This window comes from Eschrichtius robustus, chromosome 13 (genome assembly GCF_028021215.1).
Source record: "Eschrichtius robustus isolate mEscRob2 chromosome 13, mEscRob2.pri, whole genome shotgun sequence".
Taxonomy (NCBI): Eukaryota; Metazoa; Chordata; class Mammalia; order Artiodactyla; family Eschrichtiidae; genus Eschrichtius; species Eschrichtius robustus.
This window is the reverse complement of record NC_090836.1, coordinates 105,223,467-105,249,717: the sequence shown is the minus strand read 5'-3', so window position 1 is coordinate 105,249,717 and position 26,251 is coordinate 105,223,467. Positions and strand designations below refer to the sequence as shown.

Genomic DNA, 26,251 nt, shown 5'->3' with positions numbered 1-26,251 from the left:
AACGGTTATGGTCTCTGATTTTCCTTTCAGTGCTGTCCATTTTGTTTCATGTACTTTGCATTTATTTTCAGGCACATATACATCTATTATTCTTTTATTTTCCTGCTGTATTGCTATATTTTCCTGCTATATTGACACTTTATTATTAGTAAATATTCCTTTTTGTGGTACTCTTCCTTGTCAGAAAGTCCATCTCGACTATTATTACCAACACATCCCCTCCCAATTTCTCATGCCTATTGTCTGCACGGTATATGTTGTCCATTCTTTTACTGTGTGTGTCTTTGTGTTAGGGTTTGTCTGGGTAAAGCACATATTTTGTTCTTGCTATTTTATCCCATCTGTCAACTCTTGACTTTTGGTTGGAGTTTCTTCTATTTGTATTTAATATAACTGTTGAGGTGTTTGGATTTTGGGGCCACCTCACTCTTTCTTTTCCATGCTCTTATCTCATGTTTGTTTCTATAGCCTCTCTTTCCTGCCTACTCTGGGGTCATCACATATTTTTAGCATACCACTTCAATTCCACTTTCAGCTTTCTAGGTAAAACTGCATTATTTTCTAGAGGTTTCACTATGGGTTATATTATGTTATCACACTCAATTTAAGGTTAATATTAAGCGATTTCTGGAAAAAAAAATAGGAACCTTGCCATATTTTCTGTTTGTACCACAATCTTTGGGCTATATACCTTTATACAGAGATAAATAAAACCTCTGTACATTTTACACCCAATAATATGTATTCTAAAGAAATTATGAGATTGTGTACACACTCATATTTGTTTTTATTTATAGAATACTTTAGCATTTCTTGCACTGCAGTACTACTACTGGCAGGGAATTTTCTCAGCTTTGTTTTACTGGAAATGTCTTTATTTCACATTCTATTTTGAGGAATAGTTTTTCTGGAAATAGAATCTTTAGTTGGCAGACATTTTTTCCCTTGGACACTTCAGATTGTCTCTGCAGTGTCTGGCATCTCTGTTTTTTGTTGTTTTTTTTTTTTTAATTGAAGTATAGTTGATTTACAATGTTGTGTTAGTTTCAAGTATACAGCAAATTGAGTCAATTGTATATATATATATGGGGAGGGGGAGTTTTTCAGATTATTTTCCCTTATAGGTTATTATAAAATATTGAGTATAGTTCCCTGTGCTATACAGTAGGTCCTTGTAGGTTATCTATTTTATATATAGTAGTGTGTATATATTAATCCCAAACTCCTAATTTATTCCTCCCCCCTTTTCCCTTTGGTAACCATAAGTTTGTTTTCTATGTCTGTGGGTCTATTTCTGTTTTGTAAATAAGTTCATTTGTATCACTTTTTATATTGCACCTATAAGTGATATCATATGATATTCGTCTGTGTCTGACTTACTTCACTTAGTATGATCATCTCTAGGTGCATCCATGATGCTGCAAATGACATTATTTCATTCTTTTTCATGGCTGAGTAGTATTCCATTGTATATATATACCACAACTTCTTTATCCATTCCTCTGTCGATGGCCTCACTGGTTTCTGTTGAGACATCAGCCATTAGTCACATCACTGTACTCTCCATGAAATGCGCCATTTTCTCTTACTGTTTTCAAGGATGTCTCTTTGTCTTTGTCTTTCAGAGGTTTGAATACCATATGCCTTGCTGTGGTTTCTTGTGTTTATTCCACTTTGGGTTGTTGATCTGATGGATCTGTATGTTAATGTTTTCACCAGATTTGGGAAGTCTGGGCCATCGTTCCTACAAATGCTGTTTCTACTCCACATTTTCTCTTCTCTCATTCCAGGGACCTAATTTCCACCGATACTGGGCAGGTTCATATTGTCCCAAAAGGTCTCTGAAGCTTTTACAACTTTCTTCCATCATTTCTGTCCATTTTTCAGGTTGGGTCATTTTACCGGTCTCTCTTCAGACTCACCAGCTTTCTCCTCTGCTGGCTGCAGTCTTCTGTTGAGCCTATCTGGTCAATTTTTTGATTTATTTCCTGATATTGTACTTTCCTCCTGTAGAACTGCTATTCTGTTGTCTTAATTTCTTTGTTGAAATTCTCTATCTATTTACTCATTAATACCACATTGTCTTTTAATTATTTGGACATCTTTATAAGAGTTACTTGGAAGTCTTGCTAAATCCAGCAGCAGGGCTGGCTCCGAGTTGGTTTCTACATCTGAATTTTTTCCTGAGTACACATCACACATTCCTGCTCCTTTGCATGCCTGATAAATCTTGGTGGAAAGCTTGTCGTAAATAGTATGTTGTGGGCACTCTGAAATGTCTGCTGTTTTTCTGAGGGTTGTTGGTTTTTGTTACAGTTGGCAATTATTTTGCTTGCCCTCAGAAGCTGTGAAATCTGTCTTCCCCAAAGTGTGGAGCAGCTGATGTTTCTGCTTAGGGCTTTGTTTTGTGTTGTTTTGGTTTCCAGCTGTGCTTATTTTTCTCCTGACTCCATGTGTGCATCCTACACCTATGTGGTCTAGCGCTCACCTGAGGATTTGGGCAGAGTTCATACTCAGGTTTGGGGGCTTGCCCACTTTCTGGGTCTCTGGTGTCTGTCTTCCTTGGCCACCCTGTGTTCCTCCTTCTGACGCCTCAAGCCGGAGACGCTCCTCTCTCGGTGGCCTGGACCGTGCAGGTTGGGGAATGTCCTCAGTCAAAGTCATGGCCTTCCTAAACACATCATCACAAATAATGTCTCCAGTTTCTGCCCCATGGTCCTGTGTTGCTTAGTGGTCAGCCAGGGGCTCGGGCAAACCTGATGCTCAGCTTTGGATCTGGACCCATTGGTGCTCTTTGCTCACAAAGGTCCTCCTTACATTCCCTGCTGCCCTGCTGCCCCGAGCTATGTCACCTGCTGCCTCACGTGCCAAAGCTGTGTTTTCTATCACCAAACCTGGGGTTTGGGGAGCAGCCCCAGGAAGGAAGCCACAAAAATGCAGTTCTTACCTTATCAGCAGCATTCTTTCAAAAGTAAATTCTTCGTCATTTCTTCCTGCCTTTATTCAGTGCTTTCAAAGGGTTGTGCTGGGGAATTGAACTCAGGTTGTGTAGTTGTTTTCTTGGGAAGAGTTGCCGAACCTCACCATCCTACCATTACCAGCATCCCACCTCCCGTAGACCTTGTTCCTTCCTGAACCTCCAAGCTTCCACCTGGGGTACTTTCTTTCCTGTCTCATCCTTTAGTATTTCCTGGAATAAGAGTCTTTTAGCAGTGCATTCTCTCAGTTTTAATTTTTCTTCAAGTATCTTTATTTGCCATCGTTTTCAAAGTGTACCTCTGCTAGACATAGAATTTTAAGTTGGAACGGTTGATTTTTCTCCCCCAGAACTTCCAAAGTAACCCACTGCTGTCTGGTTTACACGGTCTTGTTTATCCACGGCCCTCGTGTGTCCAGCACATGTTCTGTCTGATGTTTCCTCTGCTGATCTCGGCTGGGCTCACGATGGTTGTCAGCTGGGCTTGGATGGCCTCATGTGTTATTTCGTCCTCCTGTGGCATCACCTAGACTGGGTCACATGGTAATAGGATGTGACAGCATCAAGAGTGGGAAAATTCTAAGAAGCCAGTGCCTTTTAAACGTCTGCCTGCATCACATTTGCTGTTGTTCGACTGACCAAAGGGTGTCACATGACCAAGCTCAGCATCACTGTGGGGACACGGGGGTGTGAGCCAAGGTGGCTGTCATGGAAATGATCCACCATGGTGGCTCCATGATTCCCATCCCCAAAGTCTCCTTCCTTTAGGGCTCCAGCTCCTGGTCTGGGGTCACTCTCTGTCCCCTAGTGCGCCTGGTTGATTGTTCGTCTACATGTGTCCAGGGCAGGGCATGCTGTACGGCTCCACTCTTGATGCTAACGGCTGTGATGCACATGCCATGGAACCTTCCAGAACCCACAAGCTGGCTGGGAAACTTAAGTACAGAGGAGTCAATCCACGTTGCTCACAGGGCTACCTCTCCTTCACCCAGGGCCTGGCCAGGGACTGTTGTACCCTCCCTTGGAGCCTCAGATGACTGTCACCTCCCCTTTTAAATAGGATCTTCAGAAGCATCCCAGCAGGCCACGCTCACATCCACACTGAGATCCCCCAAGGCCCTGCGTGCAGACACTCAGTTTATTCCACAAACATTTGAACATTCACTTAACAGGTGTGGTGAGAGCTGATGGTCACCAGGCTCTGGAGACGCAAGAAAAGATGCAGCCCCTTCCCGTGGGTCTTCATGTCCAGGAGACTGGGGAGACGCATGTGACCCTTGGGCTGGGCAGAGAGCGGGGGGGGGAGGACCCTTGGGGAGTCCACGTTTCAAGGTGGGAAGAATCTGATTCCCTGAAAAGCCAAAAATGGAATCTGACCAGGAGAGCGAAGGCAGAGTTTAAAGAGGGCGTCAATCTGAGACACGTGAGGGGAAGCGGGTAAGGAAGCTGACACACGTGGGGCTGTAGGCAGCTTCCCTCCACGGGGGCTCCGTGTCCTGAGTCTCAGCTGAGGCTGCGTTCTGGCCTTGATGCTGTCTCCACGCCTCTCCTGCTTCTTGTTCAGATGCTCCGGTGTGGCTTTGAACCCACAGGATGAAGGTTGACCCACACAGTCTCTGTGCTCTGCATGCCTGCACCAGGGAGTGGGTCCTCGGCCTTGGGTGCTCGGGGGTCCGTGGCCACCCTGATGCTCACAGGCCCACCACCCAGCTGGTGATCTGCTTGGGCCCGTCTCTTGGTGGCTGGGAGGATGGTCTTCTCTTAGAATTCCTCGTGCAGGCAGGTTGCCGTTCACTTTATGAAGAAGGAAAGGGTTGAACAGAGCCCAGGAGCTGATGCTTTGAATGGGCCTCTTGTTTCTGCCAGGTTGTGCTGGGCGTCTACAGCACAGCGCGTGGTGGTGATCCTGGGGGTGTGGCCATGGAAGGCCTGCCACGTATCCTGCCTGTGCTCTGCGCGGGTGGGGAAGCGACCAGGGTCCGTGCCCCGAAGAGGTCACATCAAGTCACGCCTGGCATGTCACCATAGGACAGGACATCACTCAGGGCCCGGTCTGGAGGCTGTGCCATGAGCCTCAAAGAAGCAGAGTGCAGGTCTAGACCGGATTCTCAAAAAGCTTGAGTGGGAAGGAAAGCAAAGCAGAGACCCAAACTTCGAATTTCAACCAATCCTAAAAGAAGGCTATTCTGGGTTTCAAGGCTTTGTCTCAATCAGATAAGGACAACTTACGTCGTGATGGGCCCTGACCCCCGCATCCAGCAGTGGGCTCCCCTCCCCTCCCCGTGCTGACCCTGATGGAGATGACATTTACCCATCTGCTTGGTGGGGGGCTGCCTTCCCCGGGCCTCCCCCTACCCTGCAGCAGAGTCTGGACCCAGCAGGGCCGACATTTCATCTGCTCTGTTCCCCACCGTCCCCCAGCGCCAGGGCTCATCCACGCTGGGTGGGCTGCGGTGAAAGCACAGGTGAGCGGGTGAGTGAGGGATTCCTGTCATCGGGGAGGCGAGTGCAGGGAATGCCGGTGAGAAGGGGCAGGCCCACCAGAGGCGGCACCCAGGGGAGCGTCTGGGAGCAGGGATGGCCCCTTGGGGAGCGATGGCCACTGCGTTTGGGTCCCCTGTGCCTCTTCCCTACAGCATCTTTCCCCCTTCTCACATTTTCTTTTCCTTTTTGGAAAAACCGTAGTTTCTCTGGAAGTCCACCTCTGACACTGCCGTCCGCGCTCCGGGACTGATTCTGTCGCCGGACGTTTCTGGGATCCGGGCTCCTGGGTCACCCCGCTCTTTGTCTTCTGGTCCGTGGGACTCATGGTTGGGGGACATCTCAGGAGGGTCCTGAGCGGGCGAGTGGAAGGTGTGTCCCTGCAGAGGGACGCTGGGCTTGTCTCTGCCACCCACTGTGCCAGGCCAGGAGCACTTCTATGTCACTGAGCCCCCAGGGAAGCCCTCCTCCCCCAAGACAGGCCAAGCTCAGGGTCTGGGCCCAGGACGCCTCCTCCTGTGGACACCAGATGGGGCCTGACACAGACACCGGGACACTGCCACACATCATGGACACTGTCACAGACACACACACACCCAGACATTCACACATGCACAGACACACGCACACACAGATGCACAGACATGTACAGACACACACACACACATTCACACATGCACAGACACACGCAGGCACCTCCGAGGGTCAAACAACTACGGGAAAGCTAATTTTGAAAACAAAAATTTCCCTGACAATCTGGCAGGGCAGGATCCTGCTTACATACACCCCAATTTAGTGTCTGAACACAATTTTCACCCACTGCTCTGGAACATTTGCATTTTTATTGCTTCCCCGGCAGGTATTTCCCTGGAGCCTCACTGGAAGGGCCTCCAGAACAGCACTGACCAAGCAAAGCGAGGAGAGGCCCCGGTGCCGGGCTCTGGGAGCTTCGCTCAGGACCTCACACCATCCCCACACGGCGGAGCCTCAGGGCATCTGAGCCTGGCTGACCAACCCCCCACCCCCACCATGAACCCTCCCACACCCATTACGCAGGCTATTTCCCCAAAGGGATGGGCCACCTCCGGCCTCAACTCACCCCCCCAGATGACTGAGGGGCTCTCACAGTCATAATTCAGGGGAATTTTACGAGCCCCAAGCAGAAAACTAAGTTTAATTATTTGAACATCAGAAGCTCATTCTCTCCGGGCGGCTTAGGACAGTCAGCCTCCAGCCTTGGGGGTGAGATCGGGCTCCGATTTAGGTATTAAACGGATAACGTGACCAAATCGATTTCATTAATGGATCTGTCATGATCGCAGCTCATGATGGGAGCTCGGCACCAGGAAGTGACAGCAGCCCTTGGGAAACGGGGCAGGGGGGAGAGTCCATCGAGCTGGCAGCCACGCACGTTGACGGTCCTGCTGCTGGGACCAGCCCCCCCCCGCGGCGTCCGCCCGCTGTCCCTGCGTCCCCTGGGGTTGCTCTTGTCCTCCTGCGCGCAGCGGCCCAGAGACCGTGGAGGCATCTGGAGGACCCAGGGCACCTGCTCAGGGCGGGTGAGTCGCTGGGCCCCTGAGCGTCAGAGGACTTTCCCTGTAGGGGCTCCAGCGTCCTCCCCACGCATACTGCATATTGAAGCAACTCCTGGACGATGTGGGTTCTGGGGACTTGTGTCCCGCGTTCACGCCCCTGACCCCTAAGCCCTGAGGCTGCTCTGCCCTCCTCCCTCCAACCATGGGGCTGAAGGGAGGCCGCAAAGGGCTGACGGGGCTCCCGCTACTGTCCGTGTCAGCGGGAGCCCTGGGCCCTGGGCTTTCGGCCCCGACGCGGCCCCTCCCGCCTCGGCCCCGTTAGACTGTCTCCCAGTGGGCCGTGTGCCTGAGCGTGTTAGCTGACGTGGCTTTTCTGGGGCGAGACTGAGCAGGCACGTGGGGCCAGGATTCTGCACGTGGTCATGGAAAGCCCGTCCACCTCTCTCGGGAGGGAGTCCAGGCCGCCTGTCTGCCCGGCTTGGTGAGGGCTTATGCCTCGGGAAAGGTCCTGGGAAGCCCCGGCAATGGGGCCCCAGAACTGCAGGGGCAGCAGGGCCCATCCTTGGAATAGGGGGGCCTGGGCCTGGACATGCCCGCTGGGCTGCAGCCCGCCACTCAGGGCAGTGCACCTGCGCTCCCCGGACAGGGAGGGGAGGGCTTTGCTCCAGGGTTTACGGCCAACCTCTGACTGAGGGCTGACCCTGCCAAAGCCTGGGCAGCGTCAGACCAAGCTCCCAAAGGAGCTTCCGAGAATGACTCTCCTCTCCCCTCTCCAAGGAGCGTCAGAACCCCGGCGGTGACCATGGGCTCAGCATGAGTCTCGGTGTCTCCATGGCAATGGGAGCTTTTCCTTCCTTGGTCTTCCCAGAAGTGAGGCTGGGCTCAAATGGGAGGGTCAAGTTGTGAGGTTTGTGTGGAAGGCTACCATTTCTACGTTTAGAGAGAGCTCGTGACCGAAACGCTCCCCTTGACCAAATTTTATCAGGCCCCCGGAGTCCTGCACTCCGCCAGACCTGGCCTTGGGATCCCGTGTGCTTTCTCGATGGGCCCCATCTTAGCTAGAGTCCTACTGAGTGAGCCTAGAGGGACCCCCACCTTCGCCGACGTGCCTACAGCAAGAACCCCCTGCCCCCGCCGTCTCCGGTCCTGGTCTCCCGTCCACTCCGCTCCTTGGCTGTAAATCCCCAGCCGTCTGCTGCGTTGGGAGGCGAGCCTGACCTCGCCTGTTGCCCTAGTCCTCCATGAAATCTTCCTGACCGTTTTCCTACGCGTCAGAGTAACTTTTCCTTAACGCTCACCCTCTGCAGAGCCGGTGAACTGTAAGGTGGGGGCACCCCCTTGGACGGCACCTATGCCGCTTCCCACGCTCACGTCCCACCTTTGCGACGGGACTGGATAGTGCAGCTGGCCTAGATGGGCGCCTTTCAGGCTCCTATTGCCCCAGGGACGAAGGGCGACGTCACATGCAGGTCCATTGTGTGCTGTTCCAGCTGCAAGGGTCCCCTGCCCGCCAGCCCCACCAAGGAAAGAGACGGATTTCATCCCTGCAGCCCTGGTGGAAGGAATAAATGAGGTGACATCCGTAAAAGCGGAAAATTAATATTATTTTAAAGCATTTCCATGACCCTGGGCACAGAAGGAAGAAATAACAGATATTTCAGATGCAGTGTGGCCCCTAAAGATGACAGCGACTAAATGGAGAAAATATATACGACCAGGAAACTAGACAGCCAGCCGGAAAGGCGGCACACGCGTCCTTCGGGGCAATGAGACTGGGGAGGCCACCCCCATGTTTAGCAGGGACGCCCAATGCCCCAGGCTGGGACCCCAGCCTGAGTGGAGAGGTGGCGGCTCGTGTGCTGGGTGATCAGGCCCTGCCTTTGAGGCCTGGGGGGCGGCTGAGAGACAGAAAGACACACAGACCGCTGGAAACAGACCAGGGGCTCTGAGCACTCACCCGCCAGGAGCAGCGGGGAACACGGTGCAGCGCTGACTCACCACCGTCACCGCGGCACCTGCAAAGGCCTGCACGCTGACCCTTGTCTGGGAGCAGCTGAGTCCCGTCTCCACGTGGCAGTGGCCCCCGGGGGCAGGGCGGAGGGCGTGAGCAACCCCCGTGGAGTGGGTGCCTGTGAACCTTCATCTTAGTGTGTGTGGGGATGGTCAGCAGGTTCGGGTGGGGAGAGGAGATTGCCGGGTGGGCACATGCGGGGACGTGTCTGTTGGGGGTGGCTGCTGTCCCCAGCTGTCCTGAGGTCCTGCACCTGTTCTGAGCAGCCCAGACGCCCGTTCCAGCCCCACTCCTCATCGCCCCCGCCCTGGGCCTCTGAGCCCACTTCCTCCCCACCCCCCCATCTGCCTTCTGTAGCCCTTCCCCCGGGGCTCCCCTGCCCCACCCTCTGCAGGAGCAGACAGGGGCCCCTCCTGCACCCCACTATGACCTTTCCCTGGGCTGGGCCGACCCAGGCCACTAAGGGAGCAGGGCCAGCGTGCCGGGAACCTTTCTCAGCCCTGAAGTGGGTGCTCTCCACACACCCAGGACACTGTCGCTGGTTCTGTGGGGGGCACGGTGCCCACCATCAGTCAGATCGGCACGATGGGCAGAACTGGCAGAGGCCACCACGTCTTCTCGCTGAGCCCAGCGCCCTGGGAATCTTCGGGAGCCTCTCGGCCCTCACATTCCACCAGGGCGTTTCCAGAGAAGCACACTTTCTATGGGCGCCCGCCTCTCTGGGCGATGGTCAGCTCAGGACAAGGACGGCACAGGGGTCCCCTCCCAAATGCCAACGTGACAAGTTACTGTGGCACGTGGGACACCAGCAGGAGAGGCCTCAGCAACATGTGGGCTGCAGCGTCCACTGGGGTCAAGCCACCCCAGGCGCCCTCTGGACCGACGCGACGCCTCTGGGCATGACCTGGAGCTCCTGGAGGCTCCTCCTCGGACCTCTGACTTAGAAGGTGCCCAGAACATGAGGGTGACCGTGAAAAGAGGCACGTGCACGCACACATGCACACACCACCTACACGGGCTTGTACACACATCCCGGCTGGCCAGTCCGGGAACTGACTACGGAGGCGGCGCCTGGTCACTGTAGCAACGGTGATGGTGGGGCCCACGAGCAAGCCCTGCTCGGACCCTGACCCGGAGCTGCACTTGCCCCACAGCCAGTGCCTGCAGCCTGGGTTCACGTTAACACCCTCTAAGAGGCAGAGCCAGGATGCAGGCCAACAGGTGGCCATGGAGACTAGCCGCTAAAGGTGGCCTCAGGACCAGGTTCTGAGAGACGGAGCGGCGCACCGGTGGCACTAATCACAGAATCGCCCCTAAATAAACACGCCTCCTATTCTCTAAGGGCTTGGGGCAGGAGGGGAGAGCCCTATTTACGGGAAGGTTGGACTTGGACAGGCGGACTGTTTGTTCCTGCAGCGCCACCTGACCGGTACACACCCTTGGATCCGGTCGGAGACGGTGTCCGCTTTTACGAGCCCTGGTGGCCCAGAAGCTCTTTTCTTTTCTCTAGCTTCACGATTTTGTTTTTCCCCCTGCTATGCCCAGAAGTCTCCGGAGTAGTGGCTGTGTGTGTAGCTCTCCGGTGGGCTGCTTCTCCTCCTGCACATGAACCCCCGCCCCTTCCAGCTCATTTATCCGTGTGGACAGAGGGAGGAGGTGAGGGTGGGCCCCTCTCCCCATCAAGCTGCCCTGCCCTGTTTGGGCTCCATGGCAAAGCCCCCAAGCTGCTCCCTGAGGTATAGCCCCTGGGGAAGGCCCTTCCTGGCAAGGGCACCCAGGCCCCCTCGAGAGGGGAAGGGCCCACCTGGGGGTCCCTGTGGCAGCAGCTAGGTCTGCATTCTGTCCCTTTCCCTACCTCCCAGGACAAGCCCGGCTCTGTGCCAGAGGGCGGGGGTCTCCTTACTCCCTGTAACAGCTCCAAAGGCCAGTGAAGTCTCCTTAAATCAAGCGCAGAACTCGAATGGCCCACGGCCCGCCCCCCAGGCCACAGGTCCCAGGGTTGACATTTTATCAAGAGCAGTTGGAAACAGGCAGGCAAGGCCTGCCCCAATTCACGCACGCCTGTAGGTGATGGATTCCGAACATGCCTAAGAGTGCTCTTTGGAGATCCGAGCGGAGTTCCCGGGGAAGGGGGCCCTTTAGACCAGAAGGTCTCCTTCTGGAGCCCTTGAGTGGGGTTCTGCTCCTGGAACCGGGGGCATGTGCGGGGAGGGCCTGGCTCACATACCCTGGGGGAGGGCTGAACAGATGGGGCTGTCAACTTCCCACTGGCTTGGCCAGGAGCACGGCGTCCCAGGGGATGGTAGTTGCGGGCCAGACGCTGTCTACGCGCCGGGGGCCGGGCTTCAGGGAGCATCCTTGGGGGTCCAGGAGAACCTGGAGGGCCCCTGACAGCATCATCACGGCGGGCCTGCCTCCCGGGAAGAGGCCCTGTCACCACTTGTGCCCTGGGCTCTGTCTCCACCAGCCGCGCCGGCGACAGCCCTGTCCCAGGACGCCGCGGCCAGCGAACAAAAGCCATGCTTATCAAAGGAGTTTTTCTTTATTTTCATAATTTAGCTGAATCAACACAAAACTGAATAGTGTAAAACAAGGAAAAAAAATGCTGTAACATATCAAATCTCCCAACCTCTGTCCTCGGAAGGTGTCTACACCCACTGTCAAAAGGAACAGGCGAGGGGGGTGGTGGTGGGGACGCTGGCGGGCAGCGCAGGGGTGTGCTGGGCCGGGTGGCCCTCCCGGGGCCTCCCTCGCTGCCCCTGGGGTGAGCCCAGGCCGTGGAGCTCGGGGCTGGCCAGCTCGGGACAGCACGCTGTGCAGGCCGCCTCCTCTGTGATGACAAACCCAAACCTCAGCCAGTCCTTTTACCCCAGGATACACATACCCATAAATTTGTGGTGACTGAAGGTAAATTATATACTCGTGGACATTGAAATGGGTCTTAAATAAATGGATTTTCTCTCCTGTCTTTAGTCTATGGGTGGCTGGAACAGCTTCTATATAGTTTGTTTGTTTTTTTTCCTTTTTTTTTTTTTAGTAGCATAGACCTAGCGTAATACTCCTGTTAATTGGACTCTTAGGTAGCATACTTCAGCTGAAACTCAGGAAAATAAAGGGACCTGGCAGAGGGTGGACAGGGGAAGGTAAAACGTAACTGTCCCTTATCCGTGGGGCCTGGTGACCCCGCCTTGCAGGAGGGAAGTGGGAAGATGGGGGTTCAGCCCATCCCCCGCTGTCTCCACCCTCTGACATGAAGACTGAGAAAGAGCAGGGTGTCCGCTTGAGAAGACGAGGTCGGCCGCAAACTGCCCTCAAGCTGTATGAACGTGAGAGGGGTGAGAAAAAGGGAAACAAAATCCGTTGGCAGAAGCGTGATCAAAGGACTGGACACTCCCACAACAGAGCCCCAGGGGGCAGGGACCAACCAACCCAAACCCAGTAAAAGGCAAGGGGCCTTTCCACTGGCACCGGCCAGCATGCCTGTGCCACCCCAGACCTGGTCCTCAGCTCGCGGCCCGCAGAGTCCTGCCCCTCGGCGGTGCCGGGTGCGCCTACGTCCGGGGATGCCGGTCCCCCTCCCGCCCACCCCAGAGACTTTGCGAACCCCCAGCCCCGGCCCACGTTTCAGGACGGCTAGGGCTACCACATGAATTGTTAAATAGGATTTTCTACAAATATACAACATATAAAAACTGTTAAATATATAACTTTCGGCTTTGCAAAATACGTTTAATGATCTCTTTCAAACAAGTGTTACTTTCGCTTTCTTTAATTTGCTTTCTGGAGCTAAATGGTGATTGGATGAGACAGCAGTCATGGGAGACCCGACATGCTCTTGGCGAATCCTGGATTATCCCACTATCAGAATGGAGCTGCAGAGAGGCGCGTTTAACTGGTTAAAACAGAAAGTGATTTTAGTACGAGAAAGTCCATCTAAGTACAGGGGAGCAGGTGCGCACAGCGGGCCGTGCTCCCAGCCAGGCGCGCCCGCGGGGTCCACGTGGGGACATCGCCGGCCGTGTGTCCTCCGGCCACATCCTCCGGCTGCTCAGGGGGCCCCGCAGTGTCCGTGGGGTGGGTGCCTCTCCAGCGTGTCTCTGCCCCCGTGCCCCCCAATCGAACCCAGGGACTCGGATGGTAAGGACGAGTCCACGTTAAAATAGATTTTGCTCTTTGGTCTATTGAATATACTGAAAGGATAAGAAAATAAAAGCGATTCGGACAGTCTGGGACACAAGGAGAGGCCACTGCTGCGCCCGAGACTCAGTCCTCCCCGGGCCCAGCGCTGTCCTCCTCTCTCGGGCTGGCTGGGCTGCAGCTGCCTCCTCCTCCTCCTCTTCTGCGGCCGGGAGGGTGGCCAGGCCAGGTTCCAGGGACGCCCGGTGACGCAGCCCTGCTGTATGTCCCAGGACTGACTCCTCGGGGCGGCCGGACAGACTCAGCTCAGGCGGCCGAGGAAGCAGGCTGTCCTTGACAGGCTAGAGAAACGGAGGGTGGGCGGGTGGCGGAGGGTGGGTGGCATCCACGACGGACTGAGGATTGTGGCCTCTCCAGGGAGCCAAAGTCACTCCTGGGGCCCCTCTGGGGCTGCGTTTGTCAGGAGACCTGAGGAGCAGAGAAGAGAGCCGTCAGCCTCCGCAGACACCAAGGGTTCCCGTCGGGAATGGCAGGAACCCAGAGATCGTCCACGAGGCTGGCCCCGCCCGGACAGCACACTTAAAAGATGCCAGCAGACTTGCTCGAGGACAAAAACTAGGTCTCGGACCCCAGTGCTGGAGGAGAACCCTATGCTCGTCACAGAGGGCGGCCCGGGGGCACCCCCTTCCTCTGGGCTGTGGGTGGGACCCCGCCCTTGGCCCTGATGGGGGGCCCGCACTGGAGCTCCGTCAGCCGCCAGTGTGAGCTGCGTGTCCTCCGCCCCGTGCTGGCCAGGGCCTCGGCTCTGGGCTGCATCCGGCTGTTTCCCTAACCGTGTCTTGCACTGTGCCCTGTACACAGCAGGTACTGCATAACTGCACAGAGCAGAGTAATGGAAACACGTGTGTCTCACCCCTACAGAGCCCCTGGGAGGCTGCAGAGCTGGGGTGTTCGTGCTGGTTGATGAGGCCCCAAGCACCCACACCCAGCACCCCAGAGTCCCAGGAGATGCGACACAACAGGCCAGCTCGCAGCCGTGAAGTGATGTGAGGGTTCCAGCCTCTGCTCTGGGGCAGCGGAGATATGATGTGGAAAGTGACGGAGACAGGAAAGCAGGGAGTGTGGTTCCCACAGAGCGTCACAGCCTCAGGTGGTGGGACCCGTGTCCAGCAGCCTCCCGTCCCATGTCCCCGCTGGACCACTGGCTCCCTCGTCCCCTAGGGTGGCCCCAATTTGAGGCAGGGACCCCAAGGCCTGGGGTCCCATAGACAGTATCCTGGTGGCCACTGCCTTTTAGGACCCCGGGCCTGGGTCAGGCGCATGGGGCTGCCCTCCCTGTACCATCTCCTGGCAGGCCCAGCTCTGCAGGGAGTGGACGGTGATCTGGGGTCCCCACACACGCCATGGGGATGGGACACAGCGGGTGTGATGGCCCGGGAGGGGCCCCTCCAGATGTGCTGGGGGATACCTCCCCCAGAAACCCCCTCCCCTCTCGCTGCAGTTGCTCCTCCGCCTCCGGGCTGGTCCCACGTCTACCCCATCCCGCCTGAGCCCCGGCCCTTTCCCACCTGCCTGCGGCCCCGGTCACACTCCCACCAGGCCCCGCCCACGGCGCAGGCCCCTGTCCCTGTCACGCGGACCACGCCACGGCCTCCTGGCTCCTCCCGAGTCCTCAGCCGCCAGGCTGTGTGCAGGCTGTCCCGCTCGCACGGACCCTCTCCCCAGGCCCCACCCTGAGGGCCTCACCCTGCCCGTCTGTCCCGTCCTGCCCTGCAATTAGCCGTCGGGGGCCGTGAGCCGGGCGAGCGCTGTTGACATCTTCACGGTCTTCCCTCAGTGACCGGCTTGGGGGGAATGTGGACCGACTGCCTCTGGCCTGCCCTCCTCCAGGACAGACAAGGCCCCTCCCCAGGGGGCTGGGCGGCACATCCCACCCCAGCTCTGACAGGGCCTCGGCACTGCATGCAGAGCCGCTGCAGGGACCCTGCTCTCTAGCTGCAGCTCCCAGACGGCAGCCAGGAGCCAGGAGGAAGAGCACCTGCCGGACAGGACTCAGCGTGCCCTCCCCTCCTCCAAGCCCGTGGCCCTGGAACCCCGAGGCCGGCACAGGGTTCCAAGGAGCAGCTTTGTGGACCTCAGTTTTCCCTGAGGCCCCCGCCGGACCGTGCCGTCTCATCCCCAGCTCTGTGTGGAGCCCGCACACGCGGGCGCCCCGAACGCATCAGCGGTGAGGGGGTGTTAACTGGATTTAGGTGTTTCAGGCCCAAGGACACCTAGCAGGTTGATGGCAGAGCTGGACCAGAGCTGAGGGTGTCCAGGGAGGGTCAGAGCTCTCTGCCCCCAGCCCCAAGGGACTCAAGGCTGCCTGAGGCTCCAGGTTGGCAGGTGCCCACCCACTCGGCAGGACTAGGCCCCCCACGGGGCTGTGGAAGCAGGGCTGCTGTGGGACCCCAAGGCCGCGAGCACATGTCCGGAAGTGACGGGGGCCCGAGAGAACCTCCACGTGCAGTTGAGGGCGTGCGTGGGCTCAGCCCTCTCTCTGTCTCTGTTGACTGAAGCCCAGCCCAGAAGCGGGAGGGCACGGGGAGCAGAGCCAGGGCACGAGGTAGCTTTGGAGGGGGGATCACCATTCAGAGCACCGCAGGGTCCTAGCTGCAGATCTCTCTCCACATGTGGCCAGCTGCCTGATCTCGGCCCAGGGACCCTGACCCTGACCCCAGTGGACGCCTCCAGCCCCAGCCTTCCCGAGTTTGGCAAAGGCCTCCTTGCATGCCATGCTCGACCCAGGAGTCCAGGAGTGGTGGTGACCCTCGCCTCACCCGGACCTTGCAGGCCCGCCCGTCCAGGTCCATCGCCATAGCTGACCATAGCACGTGGCAGCCGTCCCCTCCCCGACCTGTCCAGCCACGTCCATGACGGAGACCGTCCAGCACAGTTACTCACTGGCACCTGAGGGGTTAACCAAGAAAGGATGCACTGATTCTACTTTTTCTACCTAGAAAATTGTATAAATTCTTATTTGTAGAGAAACGGGAAAACATATGAGTATAAAAAGAAAATAAAAATCCATCCACGTTTCCATATCAGAAGATATTTGGATAAATTTAGTGTATTTCCTTCACACCCTTTAAAACGTATACATGCGTACGATGAGGGCTGGGTTCCGCATGAACGTTTGCATTGTTTGTGAGAGCAGGTCGGCAGCCTGTTCTGGGCGATCGGCAATTCCTGGGCTGCACACGTGCTCACAGGGCTCCTATGGGATGGACTCCCAGGGACCCGGGCTTTCTCAGTGCCCCACGCGCCCCACCTGGGGGGCTGCTTCTCGTCGTCTGCGAGCTGAGATGGCAGAGGCTTCATGTCCGCCTTAATTCGATAGAAGAGAAGGAGGATTTGGTTGAGGGCTCATCTTCACTTCTCCTGACGACCAGAGGAGTAGAATAATCTTGCCAACGTGGTCCCCAGCCACTCGCACCAGCCCGTCTTGTCAGTTCATCTGCTCAGGTCTTGTATTTCTTACTGATCTGAACAAGACCGCGTGTATAATCTCAGCTGCGCCCATGTGTACAGGCCAGGGAGAGTCCCGGGCATGTTTACTATAGGCCTGTCTCCCAGCTTGGTCCACCCTTAGCTTTCATTCATGGTACATCACACACATGGAGGTTTTCGTTTGGGGGAAGTAAGCACGGCTGATGTTTCATTAGGATGCCCTCACGACTTGAAGCAATGCAGTCACTACATACGTTCTAGTGATTTCTTACAGTCACAGGTGTTTGTCCCTATAGGTCCCCCATCCTTGGGGGGGTCTCCACTTTCCTCCACACACCCTGGCCTCTGGCGCTTCCTGCCCCTGGTGGGTGGGTGGGGAGGGATGGACACAGGCCCCTGTCTGCTCTGGCCAGTACCCCCAATCAGGCCAGCCTAGAGACAGAACCCCTGAGCCCAGAGGGTCTGGAGGGACACAGAGGCCCGTACCAGCTAACTTCCGAGCCCTGGATGTCCGCTTCCTTCTCCTGCTAGGCCCAGGCTAAGTGGGGAGGGAGGCAGGCCCAGAGCTGCCCGGAGAGGGTGGGCTGTCACCGGACCCCCCAGGCCAGAGCTCAGACACTCTCTGAGGCCTTTGTTGCCAGACCCTGGGCCTGGCTGCCCCCCGGCACCTGCCTGACCGTCAGGAACGGACGGGCAGCCTGATGTCCGCAGAGGCTGTGCTCGGATGGGACAGAAGTCCCGACGCAGCCAGCAGCTGAGTGATGGCTGCCAGCTCGCCCCCAGGCCTCGTGACCAGAAAAGAGGCCTGGAAGTCGGGTTTGCAGCCCAGAAAAGAGGCCTGGAAGTCGGGTTTGCAGCCCAGAAAAGAGGCCTGGAAGTCGGGTTTGCAGCCCAGAAAAGTAGTCAGAACGGCAAGGACAAGCTCCAGCAGAGCCACACAGGCTTTGGAGAAGCCAGCAGAGCCCTTCTGGCCCCAGAGAAGGGTTTCCCGTTGGGGAATCACACGGCCGAGGCCCATCTCGGGCCTCACGGGGGTCCCCGCTCAGGGCCCTGTGCTGGTCCTCACAGCTCATTGGAAAACCAGCGCTGGGCTGGTCCCTGCAGGCGGCGGGATGTTCCCGTGCTGGGAATCGGCCCACTGGTCTCCGGCGCCCTTCCCCAGGGAGCGTCTTCTCAAGACAACCGGCCAGAACCCCAGGGACACCGAGGAAGCAGCCCCTGCTCTCTTGCAGGCTGCCCCCCCGCCTGGGATCCTGAGCCCCAGGGATGACCAATGAGAAGTGAGTCATGTCTCATCCATGTGGCCCTTACCTCCCACCTGCTCAGGGACACGCAGGGCCAGTGACCAGGGCCCCGGGCCTGGCGGGACCATGACAGCCACCTGGCCGGAAGCTTGGGCTGTGTCATGAGGGCCCTGCTGTATCCCTGTCTCTGGAGAGGGCATCCAACCTGGGGTCCCCTCCCCATCCGTGCACCTGAGGGCCCAGGACGCTGCCCCAGGTCAGCAGGTGGCGTCCTTGTGGCCACGTCCTCCCCCTCCCTGGTGAAGGCTCCCGTGTAAGGGTTTCCCTGCTCCACTGGCCCCAGGAGGATCCTCCCAGACCTGCCTGCCGCCCTGGACGGTCCCACTAAGCAGCCCTGCGACTCCAACCGCGAGCTGAGCTTGATCAAGAAACTCGACGTGGGCCCCAGCTCCTCGGAGGGCCCTGAGCTTTTCCAGAGCTGACCTCCTGGGGGGCACCTGCTCAGCCTGGCTATACATTTCTTACGGGTCGAATCTGTCACTGCACTGGGGGCCTCCCCAAACCCCCGTGGGTTCCTTCAGGGCCGGGGTCACCTCCCTCCCCTCTGAACTGGGCAGTGACACCCACTCTGAGCCCCAGTCCTGCTGACCATGGCTTGATGTGTGACATCACCCAGACACCCTTTGACCACCTGGCTTTAGGACCTTCTACCCCAACGGGAACAGAGGCCCAGGGAGGCAAAGCGGCCGGTCCCAGGTGACTGACAAGCCTCCACACCCCGCTTTTGCTGCCAGGGAGCTGTCCTCAACTCTCCTCTCCTCCCCGGAGGGGCTTTCTGCACCCAGCTGCACCCAGCTTCCTGAATCCCGGTGGTCGGTGCGGCTGCTCTCCTGGTGTGTGAAGATCCAGAGTGTCCTGGGGTCGCAGCCTCTGTGTGACCCCCTGGTGTCCCTGGGCCCGGAAAGCAGCCGGCACCCAGCAGGCTCCAGCTCTGCGCATGGCCGTCCAACACCCCAAGGTCATGGGCTGCGTCCTCGGGGTCTGCGGCTATTTCTCTGGGACTCCGCCCCCGAGGTGCACAGAGCTGGCCCCAGGGTCACCTCGCCTTGCACGCTGGACACACGACAAGCTGACACAGGAGCCGGCCCAGCACTGCCCACGTCCCCTGCGGTCACCAGGTTCAGTGGACATAGTCTCTCAGTCAGTGGCGAGAGCCCCGGGAGTGTGTGGTCTGAGGACTGAGCTGTGGACACGCCCGGGGCTCCCGTCCAGGGCAGCCCTTCCCGCCGGCCAAGGAAAGCACATCTTCCGAGGTGACCAGGAGGTTTTTCTTGGTATTTGGACGCTATAAAGCATCATTGATGAAACAAAAGGAAACTTGCCAGCCCTGTGAGCCCCCTGAGTGATATTCCCTCTTCCTCTGAAAGCTTCCATTTGCCTTTAGGGCCAGGATGAGTATTCTGTTTAAAGGGCACAATATTCTGGACTGAAAGCCCTGAACGAAAGGCTCTAACGGACAGCGGAGACGCGGCAACTGCGGGGCAGCGAGATGACCACGGCCTGCACGAGAGAGCTTGACCATGAAGGCTGCTACCACGGAGAGAGTAGAAACAACCTGGGGAGAAGCTTCTGGAAAGGCTGTGCATCGTCCCATCCATGCCCAGCCAGCCATGTGATTGAGTTTCTGGGACCATTTCCTGACCTTATCTGGCCAGTTCACACCTGAGGAGTGCGGTTAACTGACTCCTGAGCCTGGGGTGTCCCAGACACCCGAGGAGGGAGGGGACACGATCATCCACAGAGGGGCCCTGGCCGCTCAGACACGTCCCCCTCTGCCCTGCTGTGAGGGAGGAGACAATCGACCACTTGGAGACCCAAGGCCCTGTGAAAACTCGCACTGGCGTCCAGCACGCAGCGGGGAGACGGGACAGAGAGATGCGGCACCTCGAACGGCGGGGCCGGTGACAAAGTGGGGGGGGGGGTGCAGCACGAGGGCCAAGGCCTGGGCTGAGGATGCCCAGCACGAGACAGCAGGGCCCCAGCCCCTCCCCCACCCCTCGAGCACCAGCCCAGCTGCCCCGGACGCACCTGTGTCTTGTCACTGCGGCTGCTTCTAAGGACCTCTGTCCCCCACCCAATCTCCATCACTTCTCTGCCCCCATCTAGGGGCTGCTAAACGCCAAGAAGAGTGACAACTATGCCATCTCCTGATATTTAGGGGCCCTTAGTAGGCAAGGAGTGGAGGGCCTCGTCTCCTGGAGCCCACAGCACAGCAAGGTCACGTGAACTGCCCCCAAACAGGGAGCACACCCCTGATGACATGTGACATGCATGGCCCGTGACGCTCTGGGGAATCTGCAGGGCTGCAGGCTGCGGGCAGTGCCTGGCGGGACCTTGCTGAGCCAGCTCTGAAGGGCCAGGCCACGACGGGGCCACGTAGGAGAGAAGCCGGGGAGGGGATGGAGCGGGGCAGGGGGACAGGGGAAGCCTGGGTGGGGTGCTGAGGGCCCTCTCAGCCGGAGGGGCAGTCTGTCCCTGCCCTGTGGCCTCAGGACACGTCCCCTTGTGCTTGTGAAGCAGCGTGAAGTGGCCACCCCGGCCCTGCACCAGGCAGAGCAGACAGGCACCTCTGTGCACCATTATTCTCATGGCCCCGCCAGGGCCCGAGTCTGGAAACCCCAGGGCGGCACAGCCAACGGGGAGGCGCCGGGTCTGACCCCGGGCCCCACCTCCTGCCATCCTCACACCACAGCCCTTGGTGAGGGCTCGGGTGACCACATCTGCCCTGCCAGCCTCAGCACCGGCTGGAGTGGGTCTCTCCTCCTGGGGTCTCTGGCTAACAAAGCCTCCGCTTGGCTTCAATCACCCTAAGCCACTCATCTCCCAGGGCCTGAGGAGACAGACCCCAGCCCTCGCTGGGCTGATGGAGAGCCAGCAAAGGCTGGGAGGGCCGTCTGGAGCGAACCGTAGAGTCGGCATGTCTGGGTGCTCACTGACCTCCCCCTCGCACAGCGGACCCTGCGGGTCCGAGGACAGGAGCGGGTTCAGTGCCCGCTCACCCGGGGCGAGCCTGCTGCCACAGACCATAGGGTGACTGAACCCCAGGGGATGAAGGGACAAGGGCGCAGCAAGTGCCAGGCAGGGGCTGAGCGCTGACACGGGGGTCCCAGCAGAACGAGAGGGAGAAGACATGAGAGCAAGAGCTTAGGATCAATCCGGGGACGGCCAGAACCACCACAAGCCCCTCACCCCGCACCTGTCGTAAGCTGCTTCTTGGCCTTTATGGATCTGAGCAGGGACCCCGAAGATGAGATATCAGCTCTGGGTGCAGCGGGGCTGCTCTAGGCTTCTCACCTGTCTTCACCATTAAAACATCCGCCACTCAGTCACCGCGAGGACGCAGCACCTGGACGTCAGAGACCAGGGGCCAGGCAGAAGATTGCTCTAACCAGGGCATCAAGTGATGTGGGCTGGCACAGACAGTGCAGCCCTTCTGTGCCATGAGGCAGAGAGCTGCGGGAGGAGGATGGGGGGGAGCTGCCAGGGCCCTCTGGGGGAAGGTCTGTGCTTTTCTATTTAGCTTTTATACACAATCAGACTGGAGTGTCCTTACTTTAGGCAAGCTGATAGCTGTAATAATACATATTTATTGTTTAGCTAAATGGTCTAGCTTCTCTTTCTAAAAGAAAAAAAAACTGTTTCTTGAATCTGATGTGGGAAAATTATATATCTATCTTTACAACCATTTATTTATTTTCTTTGGCTCATGACTCGTTCTTGGAGTCTGTCTTCTGAGAGAAGTTTCTAGAAAGTCTGCACCAGGCTGGGTCCCAGCATGGTGGGGTTCTGAGGGGGGCTGGGTCCTAGTGGACCACAGTTTCTATTTCTGTTGAGCTGCCTCATTACGGACAAGCTGTGTTGTTTCCTCCTCCGGGAGGGAAGAAAGCATTCTGGAGCCTCTGGTTTTGGATCAGGAATGCTAGGATCCAGGTCCAATCCTGATACAAGGGATGGCTCAGGTTATAAGGCCCCTGTAAAAGGAGGAGGGCTGACTGAGAATTCATGCCACCAAAGCAAAATCACCCCTGAGCCTCGAATTCCGAACAGCGGCAGATCAGGGGCCATGCTGGGCTGTCCCTCCCGTGATGGCAAATTCACCCCTGGCTCTGAAGGGTGATCAGCAAGTAGCCATTAACGCAATGATCCAGAACCTGTTTACTGGATGGTTCTGTGGTGAGTGACCGCCCAGCACACCCTTCATCAGGGGCTTTACCAACTCCAAGGGCCTTATCCCAGCTTTTCTGTGAGGAGGAGCCATATTTAAAAAAGAGTTACAAAGGCCTCAGAGATGCCGGGGGTTGAATAAATGCCCAGTGATACAAGGGTCCCAACAAAACTGACAACAGCCTCCATGGGCATTTGAAAAAGAACGTCGATGCAAGTGTGTGCACGTGTGTGGAGATGTGTGCATGTGAGTGTATGTGCATTTATGTGGATGTGTGTGCAGGTGTGTGGAATTGTGTGCGTGTGTGTGTGTACATGTGTGTACACGTGTGTACCTGCTGGACAACTCCCTGCCCGGCCCTGGAGGCCTGTGGAGGGCCGTTCTGACTCGGGTCTCAGAGAGGGCGGAGGGCTGTGGTCCAGGACCCTGGCAGCAGCTGCCTCCCTGGAGTCACCCCAGTGTGCATTTCCTGCCCCACCATTGCCCCCTCCCTACAGCCTGGGGTCTGTCACTGGTGAGATTTGGGGTCTTAGGAAGGACCCCATTGAGACAGGTCTGGGTTTGAATCTCAGCTCGGCTCTTCCTGTCCTGCGGCCTCAGGAAATGGGCTTGGCTGCCACAGCCTCAGTTTCCACATCCACTAAATGGGAGCCTGAAACGGGACCACCCAGGGGCACAGTTTCCCCCTTTTCACAGGAGTAGAGGATGTGAGCAGAGCACGGCTGCCGTCCGACAACCTCACCTAGGTCCACTGCATCTTTTTCTGCACGACGCCTGCATGTCTGCAGAACTGGGGCCTGACGATGCTTTGTCTAGGCTCCTCTGGGTTTATAAGGCCGCTGAACAAATAAAGGGATACTGGTCTCCTAGACCTAAATAAAGGGATGATGCTTGTAATAGGATTTCACTGAGAATGGAGGCTTACTGAGGGCATCCGCTAGGTATTGCAAAGCCCCGCTGCAGCCCAGGCCTCCTTCTCTCAGGAAAACACCCTACACAGCCCAGGGCCCCCCTCGAGCAGCCGTGGGTTTGTCCCCTGGCCGAGCAGCATGCCCACACCGCACAGGGCAGCTAGCAAGATTATGGAAATAAACCCCACGCCATGTGAGGATGGGCAAGCAAGATGAGATAAAGGATGCAGAGACAGACGACTCGCCAGGCCTGGAAGGACTCTGCATTCACGCCATCTCCTAAGTACCTACAAGTTCTTACTCCACTTTCTAAAAATGGAAGCAGAACTCAGAGGTGGTGCCAATGCAAGAATATCAGGGGGGACCCCACCAGGGGAGCCACGCTAATGAAATGCAGCACAGACACGAGCTGACACCGGGGACAGAGGCCACAGGCCACCCTCTGAACCCACCCACCACCCGGGGTCAGGGCACGGCCTGGCGAGGAGTGAGGTGACCTCTAGGGACGGCGAGCGACCTCCAAGGACAGCCGAAAGCAAACGGGCCTCAGCCCTATAGCATCAGGGACCTGAATTCTGCCATCAGCCGAGTGAACCTGGGCGAGGCTCTTTCCCGGAGCCTCAGGTGAGACGCAGCCCGGCCCACACCTGGGTTTCTGCCCTGTGGGACCTGGGCCGAGATCCTGGCCACGCGGTGCTGGATGTCTGACTGCTGAGCTGTGAGATGGCAAAGGCTCTCCGTCACTAAATGCGCAGCAGCACAAAAAATTCACCCACCCCGAGCCAGGCTCCCGGGCCCCAGTCCCACATAGGGGCATCCAGCTCCATCTACCCCGAAGGCGGGTGGGTGCCTGAGTCCCGGGTGAGGGAAGCGGCTGAGAGCCCCACTCGGCCCGAGGGAGGGTGGCATCCCTGCAGCATCCTGTCCAGGTGTTGCCCAGCTCCTGCGGGGAGGTGCCTCCACTGGACGGGCCCCCAGGCTGAGACCAGCCCGTTCCCCTCACGGTTCACACTTGGTCCAGTCCAGCTCCACTCATGACCTTGATGCTGCCAGGGTCACGTCTCCCCGGTGGGCCAGCCTCAGCCCAGGCCACCTCCAGCTCTGCAGGGGGCTGCCCTCGACCTCCCCACGGGCTCAGCTGCCCTGGGAATGGCCGGCTTGCCAGGCGGCTTTTCTAAAGGGAGTGTGGATAGTGCAGGCCGGCCTCGGATCCCTGTCTGCTTTGTCTCCTGGCAGAGCCAGCCTTTGACGTCCCATCCACCCTCTCCGCCAACCCCAGCAACTAGAGCCCGGCCGGCATCGGAGGATGATGGCCTCGGCCACCGCAGCTCGCGGCCGACCCACCGCCCCAAGTTCACAGGCGATGCCTGGCGACGACGGGGTTGGGGTGGGGGGTGGAGGTGTGTTCTCAGAGGTGCCATCAGACACGCTGTCCCCAACACCTGGCCGTCCACAGCGGCGAGGGAGGCCCCGCGTGCCCGGGAAGCTCAGCGTCAAACCCCTTCCCTGCGCTGCCTCCTGTGTCCACTTTCAGGGGCTGGGGAGGTCACCTGCTGGGCCCAGGCAGGCTCCTCGCGGTGCCACACGTCGGCAGAGGGGGCGGTGGCCCCGCCAGGCCGCTGTCAGTCAGAGGAGTCCCAAGACCAGGCCGAGGACAAACCCTTTCTTGCTCAAATATCCATCCACATCCATCTGCTAATAGCGGCTTCACGGAGGGATAGCTCCCAGCCCAGACCATGTGCCCTTCTTCAGGGTCAAGTCAGTGGTTTTGCTCTCTTCAGAGCTGTGCAACCATCACCACAGTCAACTTAGAACATTTCTATCCCCCCAAACTACACTCACCAGCAGTGATGCCCCCATCCCATCCCGGGAGTTCCCCCAGGAGAGGGATTCTGAGTCACGCGGTAGCTCCGTGTCTCACTTTTTGAGCAAATGCCAGACTGTTTTCCAAAGGGTCTGAAACATGCATTTCTGATTCTCCTGATGACACACTGCCCAGCACTTTCCAGAAAGACTGGCAAATTCACATGCTTATAACCAGCATCCTTCACGAGGCCTCAAAGTGAAGTTAAAGGAAATTAACACCCACCACAGTGAGTCCTGAGGAGAAGCGCCCATTCGTGTTTCAGCTGCTGATACCCGACGGAGAATCGCTCGTCACACTTTGTCCCCGCTTCATGTTTTAGGAACTTTCCACCCCTGGGCTGTGTGCCTTTTCGTCTGCCTGCTGCCCCCAGCCCCGGGGTTAGAAACCAGCTCCTGCCGGGCGGGTCCCCCGACGCCCACCTTGCCATCTGCCTCTGTTCTCGGGAAGGTGAGCTGGACTTTCAGAAGTTTGGGATATCAAGGCAAGGCAGGGCTGCCCCTTGAAGGCGGGCCTAGCGTGGGTCTCTCGGTCACTGGGTGGCCCGCAGAAGGCCTCAGTGCCCTCATCTGTAAAATGGGGTGGTAACAGTGCATGGCCCACGGTGGCCATCAACCTGAGCAGGTCGACCTGTGCAGGTGCTCAGAACAGCATAGGCGAGTGTCTGCAATCATCACTGATTCTTACTATTTTCAGGCTGATGGACCGTTTCAGCATCCTTCCTCCCCCTGAACTCAAATGTCCACCCGGACTTGTCCTTAACCATCGCATAGTTTCATGTGTCGTATTTTAGTCTGTAATCCCTAGGGAATTTAATTTGGAACATGGTATGAAGTAGGGATCCAAGCTGAATTTCCCCCAAGTATGAAGCCGGTTTTCCCAGCATCTGCTGTTGGGGGCTGCCCCTTCCGCACTGTACCCCCAGCCCATGCTCACCAACATCCAGGTTCATCGCAGGACCACGTGGTCTGGTTCATGGGTCAGAAAGAGCAGCAGAAGAGCCAACATCTTCTCCGGTTTTAATTGTATCCTGGGGACTTTGCCAGACAGGGTCCGCTGTTAACTCAGGAGGGGGGTGAGGGGCAGAAGCAAGCAGCGGCTGCACCGCCCACTGCTGAGCTGCTCACAAAGCTCTCTTACCCCCTTGTCCATCCCCAGCAGGAGGTGGACACTGGGGCATGTCCCAAAGCCTTCCTACACACCGTGGATGAGTCCCACCCGATATAAAATGTGAAATCATTTTGTAATGTTCCAGAAAAACTCACTGGAGATTTGATTGAAACTGTATTAAATCTAAACATCAAATTTGAAAGAATAGACAACCTCATAACATTTAGACAATCCCTCACCTTATCAAAGTATGTGACATCTTTCTAT

General features: G+C 57.2%; 1 protein-coding gene across 1 annotated transcript in view; it reads right to left on the bottom strand.

Annotated features, from left to right (window-relative positions):
* Positions 1–12,761: 12,761 nt before the first annotated feature.
* TAFA5 (TAFA chemokine like family member 5) overlaps positions 12,762–26,251 on the bottom strand; it is a 197,697-nt gene continuing 184,207 nt past the window's right edge. The window contains exon 4 of the mRNA XM_068561139.1: positions 12,762–13,609. Coding sequence (XP_068417240.1) covers positions 13,601–13,609 — 9 coding nt within the window. The 3' untranslated portion in view covers positions 12,762–13,600. The remainder of the gene's footprint in view (positions 13,610–26,251) is intronic.